Below are 6,207 nucleotides of genomic sequence, written 5' to 3'. Positions count from 1 at the left end.
GAGTGGCTGCAAAATAAAAAGAAACGGGTGCATTCAAGGTATGAAGCTAAAGAACTGCAATGATATAGATGATTTGGGGGTGGGGGAATACAGGATTCAGAATCGGTATTAGTTATCAATACATCAGAGAAGCATGATGGTACCTAGGGTCTTCCCTCTGCTTATGCTGTGCTGCCAGAATTTCAATTTCAGCAGAAACCATCTTCAATGTCACGATGGACTGATTCAGAGGTTCCCAATCAATACATAGACTTGATTCTTGATCCTCCAAGTCAATTGCCACCACATGTACCCTTCGTCATCATCCTCCATGCTCCCTGGAGAGGGGTACAGTTAAGCACTGAAGTCGGAAGACTGGTTGGCCAAATCCTACATTGTCTCCAAGATCCGGGGAAAAGTGGAGAAAGTGACTAATATTTACTGAGCACCCAGGTGCCAGATTTTTCATAACACATTACCTCACTGACAAACAAAGCTTCCCTATTTTGTAGATAAAGAAAACTGGGGCTTAGAGAGGTTATGAAACCAGTCCAAGGTCAAACCAAATGCTGATGAGTAAATTAGGTTAAAATTTGAGCCAGGTCTGGGTGAGTCCAAAGTCTGTTTTGTAATATCATGCTGTCTCCTGATCCTAAGAAACTTCATTTTATATAGGAGCATACATGGCCCACTTATACCATGTTTCTCAGGATCTTGCAAAACATCTCCACTTTTGTCACACCAACTTTAAGAGACCTGATCATGTTGAGATCTTCTCCTTCATTTGCCCCAATCAATGGAGCTATTTATTTTCAACTGCTGGTAGTGAACTTTCTTAACTCAGCATTTTGTGAAAAAAAGTCTAAATACTTGAACTGCTTCCTTTCATGCTCATTCTCTTTTCCTGCATCATTTTGGTTTGCTTTTAAAAATAGGCTCCCAAATCACTGCCTATTCAACTATGGTAGACAGGATGGAGAGGGCAGTGAGGACACCAACCTGAAATGGTCAACGGCTGGAGGACCTGCGTCTGTAGTAAACTGAAGTAGAATTTTTTTTTTTTAATTTTTATTGGAGAATATTGGGGAACAGGGTGTTTCTCCAGGGCCCATCAGCTCCAAGTCGTCCTTCAATCTAGTTGTGGAGGGCGCAGCTCAGCTCCCAGTCCAGTTGCTGCTTTCAATCTTTAGTTGCAGGGAGCGCAGCCCACCATCCCATGCAGGTATTAAACCAGCAACCTTGTTGTTGAGAGCTCACGCTCTAACCAACTGAGCCATCTGGCTGCACTCCGGGGGCTCAGCGGCAGCTCCCTGTCTTCAATCTAGATGTGGAGGCCGCAGTTCACTGGCCCATGTGGGAATCGAACCGGCAACCCTGCTGTTCAGAGCTCACGCTGTAACCAACTGAGCCATCCGGCCGCCCCAATTAGAAAACTCTCACATTTATGAAGCCATCACTCCTGTGTGCTTGATTGAAAAAAATAAACAAAATACTATCCTAGGACGATAGACTTGGAGTCTCTCCTGCTTTCCCACAGATGCCACCCTGGCTAAGAGAACCTGATTCAGTTTCCTCATTGTTTAAAATAAGAATAGAGCTCTTCAAGTTCCTTAAAAATTCCATGATTCGACAATCAACTGCAACTCACTCATCTTCCCTGTGGATAAGCAGTTTAAAATAACTCATTCTGCACCGTCATGATCCTTTAAAAAATTTCTTTGGCAAAGGCAAAGTTTGACTTACCAATCTTTCAGTTAAATTTCCTTTTAGTGTAGTAGAAAATCAAGCAGCAAAGAACAAAGTCTGGTCACCCAGCTAGAGAGTGATTTACAGTGTTTGGAAAATGCTTTACTCAATGAGAAAGCAGCATAAAAGTTTGCTTATGTTGGTTGCAGGTATCATGATTCATAGCCTCTAAAAGGTAGAGAGAAAAATCAATCTTTTCCAGGAAAGACAGTACAGCTTCTTTCCCTCTTGCTTAGCCTGATACTGTATGTTCACGAATGAAAATAATTCGGTGAGTGCTAGTCCTCATACAGATGCCCACAACATCTGCTTTCAAATTCTTATAATCACAGAAATTATGTAACAGACGGTCTGGCTCAATTCTTACTCTGGTAACAAACAGCTCCATTTCCTAGTATCGTTTCCTTGGCATTTCACTCTCCTCATCATCCCGTCATCACTTTCCTTTTCCCTCCTCCCCCAACATTTACACAAGATTGCAGATGCAGTAGGACACCCTGTAAGATGAGAGTGTGAGTCACACCCACCACAGCCTGGTAGAGTGCAGCAAAACCAGTCACTCAAAAATACTCTTTCATTGACTTGACTTTCTGAGTTTAATTTTCTAATGAATTCATCAGTCTTTCAAAACGTCAAGATCAGAAGCATTTCAATGGCAGTGTGCAGTTCTCATTTATTTCTTCAAAGGATCTCCGGACATGGCGATGCCTATAGGTAAATGTACTAGAGGAGATATTTTGGGGAAATTCTTCTCTTAGCCACTCCAGCAGATATCAAAATGGGAGAGAGAGAACTAGTGGGCAATTTCTCCACACCGCTCGTATACATATTCACCTCTTTTCTGGCCACCATGGCCAGGGACCTTATAAGCAGAGGACCTTGTCAGAAAACATTAGTCACACAGTTAATTCTATCATCAGAGAATCATCATCCCACCTTCTATTTATGTGAGGACAGCTCAGTAATCTCAGTATAGTGCTTCTCAAACTACAGAGTGCTTATGAATCAACTTGACTGAAATGTAGATTCGGATTTAACAGGTCTGGGGTAGAGCCCAACACACGCGTTTCTAACAAGCTCCAGTGGACCCTCATGCTGCACATCTGCAAGCCACACTTGAGTAGCAGGGTCCTAGTATCTTTGCCCTCCCAAATTTGGAGCACATTTTACCTTAAGGTCTCCTTGTGGCTGGTTATCTACCAAGAGAACTACACAGGGCAGAAAACACAGACCTCTTCACTGGGTGAATTCTATCCTGTACACAGGTGTTCACTGACTTTCACGGCCTAGACTGTGGATCTTTCTTCCAGCCCAGAGATGCCTTTTCCTTCTTGCTTAGCTGAATAACAAATCCTGGCTCAGCTCCACCAGCCTTATCTGATGCCACTCTGCCAACAACTCAAACATCTGAAGCACCTGCTAAAGCACAGATTCCTGGGTACTAACCCCGAGATTCTGACTCATTAGGTCTAGAGTGGGCCCAAGAAGAAACAGACACCCTAGGAAATTCTGATACATTATGAAATTTTGGTGAAAGAAACACGTTTCCTCTTTGATGGACTTGAGAAACCTACATCCTGCTATAGTTGTTAATGCCTTTACATCAGGGAAGACAAAAGGAAACACAACTTGAGCATCTCACACTATGATGGAAGAAACTATTTCCTCCCCAATTTCACCACTTGCTTAAGGCTATTTATGGTTAGTTTCAGTATATTCTTTTTCTTTAGATAAGTTCACTAAAAATGTAAAGTTTTCTTCCATATATTCTATGTTTTACATATTCCATAGAAAAATTCTTTTAATGTAGGTATGATTAAATATACACTCAGTTAATGATAGAAATATCAAAGGAATGATTATTTGCCATTCCATTTGAGCAAATGAAACCAGAGTTGTTCATACACATACATTTAAAAAACTATATCCCAGAAGAACAAACACTGTAATCAGTTAACAAAAATAACGACTGAACATTAATTATTACCTTTAAAATGGAAGAAGCAAATACAAAATACAAAAACTAACTTTACTTAATTAGACTTTATGAATGAAATGTCCTAAGAAAGGCGACCATTTGGCTACTTGGTCTCCTCTGGGGCAGATGTGGCATCTGGATGGGTGTTAGCTTCTGCTGGTACAGCCTCAGGTCCGGCCACAGCAGCGGTGATCTTGGATAGAGCAGAGATGGCTTCTGGATTGGAACCAGCTCCTGTCTGATTGGGGGTGGTCTCAGTCTGATTGCAGGTGGGCTCAGTCTGATTGCAGGTGGGCTCAGTCTGAGAGGCTAACGTTTCTTGACTGGAGCTGCCATCTGTTAGACTGGGTATGTCGGCTTGAGCAGGCATGCCCTCTTCTTCTGTTTCCAATTCTGTTTCCTGACTTTGAACTTCCTCACCTTCTTCCACCATAGCAGGTGGTAGCTGTAATAAAGTCTAATAAAAAAAGAAAATATCAATATAAACTAACTCAACTGAAAAAACACTGGCTTACAACATTAAGCTCTCACATTAACATTATTTTCCTAGTAAACACTGTGCACTCTAGGGTTCTCCAAAACACTGCTGGCCATGTATTACAGATGAAACAACTCTGATGACAATGGCCTAGGTTTTGCTAACTCCAAGGAATGTGCCAATACAGATATTACAAATAATGATCAAAGTACACATTAAATCTTGAGAGAGGGAAATAATGTGAAAATCTATTAGATTTTTTAGCAAAGGAATTTGCGGTCACACTTCTGGAAAAACAGCGGCTGATTACGACTGATTGACACACCAACTCAAGAAGGGCCAACGTCAATCAAGGAGCCCTGTGAGGTGTGGGGAGGAACCAGGCCTCGGGAGAGAGCATGGCAGGGAGGGAGCAGCCGGGTACAAGGTTCTGTCCCATTAAACGAGAACACTGCAGCAGCTCTATATGCTCACCTCCCCTTTGTCCCATGGCAGTCTAGAACGAATAAGGCTTGGCTTCTCTCCTCAGGGACTCTGCTTCTCTTGTTAGAAATTGAAAAATTTTAAAAAGTACCATTCATAATAGCAGTAAAAAATATGAAATATTAGCAATGAAACTAATAACTATATATGACGTATAAACTACGTATGAGGTCTTTGTGCTGAAAACTGCCAAATATTGATGAGAAAATTCAAAAAACATCTAACTAAATGGAGAGAGATGATATTCACGGACGACTCAATATTGCTAAGATGTTAACTTAATCTCCTCAAATTGAATCTAAGCAATCTTACTTCCCAAAACAAACTAATTAAAACTCCCACATGTTTTTCTGGGGTAGAAATTGACAAGCTGATTCTAATATGTAAATAGAAAGTCAAGGAAATAGAATAGCCAAAACAATTTTGAAAAAGAACAAAACCGAAGGACTCACATTATCTAATTTCAAGATTTACTATAAAGCTACTCTTAATACAGGTAGTATGGGAATTGCAAAAGGATAGATACACAGGTCTACAGAACAGAACAGAAAGCCCAGAAATAGACTCACATATGTGGCCAACTGATTTTTTGACTAAGATGACAAAGCAATTCAATAGAGGAAGAAACAGTCTATTCAGAAAACGGTGCTAAAACAATTAGATATCTACATGCAAATGAATAAAACTCAAGTCTACCTTGCATCATACAAAAAATTAACTCAAAATAAATGCAAACCTAAAACTCTAAAACTTCTAAAAGAAAACATCAGAAAAAAGTCTGTAACTCTGGGTTACATTGTTCTTTTAGGACATAAAAAAGCACGAGTCATAAAAGAACATCTTGATATACTGAATTTCATCAAAATTTAAAACTTCTGTTCTTTGAAAGATACTTGAACGTCAAAGACCAAGAGAAAATATTCATAAAACACACATCTGATAAGGAAATCATAGTCAGAATTAATTTAAAAACTCTCAAAACTCAATAATAAAACAAATAACCCATTAGAAAAATGAGCGCGAGACCTGAACAGACAAATCCTCAAAGAAGACAGATGGCAAATAACCACATGAAAAGATGCTCAACATCATTAGTCACTTGGGAAATGCAAATTAAAACCATAATGAGATACCACTGCATACCTACTGGGATAGCTAAAATGATAATAATAATAATAATAATGATAATAATAATAACAAACAACTCTACCAAGTGTGTGTGAGATTCAGAGCAATCCAAACCCTCATCTACGGCTGGTGGAAATAAAAATGCTGCAACCACTGGGTAAAACAGGTTGGCAGTTTCTTAGAAAGTTGAACACATGCTTCCCATATTATTCAGCCACTGCACTCCTAGGAATTTACCCAAGAAAAAGTGCAAAGACTTGAGCAAGAATGTTCATAGGAGCTTTCTTTGTAACAGCCCACACTGGAAACTACCCAAATGTCCATCGACAGGTACATGGGTATACTTGGGACGTCCACACCATGCAAGTCTTCAGTAATAACAAGGCGAGGACTACTGATCATGCAAAAACATGAA

At 40.0% G+C, this 6,207-nt stretch overlaps 1 protein-coding gene across 1 annotated transcript in view; it reads right to left on the bottom strand.

Moving 5' to 3' along the window:
- Positions 1 to 2,378: 2,378 nt before the first annotated feature.
- Positions 2,379 to 6,207, bottom strand: part of AQR (aquarius intron-binding spliceosomal factor) — an 88,520-nt gene continuing 84,691 nt past the window's right edge. Inside the window, exon 35 of the mRNA XM_033108153.1 lies at positions 2,379 to 4,160. Within this exon, the coding sequence (XP_032964044.1) occupies positions 3,807 to 4,160 (354 nt within the window). The 3' untranslated portion in view covers positions 2,379 to 3,806. The remainder of the gene's footprint in view (positions 4,161 to 6,207) is intronic.

Source organism: Rhinolophus ferrumequinum, chromosome 6 (genome assembly GCF_004115265.2).
Source record: "Rhinolophus ferrumequinum isolate MPI-CBG mRhiFer1 chromosome 6, mRhiFer1_v1.p, whole genome shotgun sequence".
Taxonomy (NCBI): domain Eukaryota; kingdom Metazoa; phylum Chordata; class Mammalia; order Chiroptera; family Rhinolophidae; genus Rhinolophus; species Rhinolophus ferrumequinum.
This window is presented reverse-complemented; position numbering and strand designations above follow the sequence as displayed.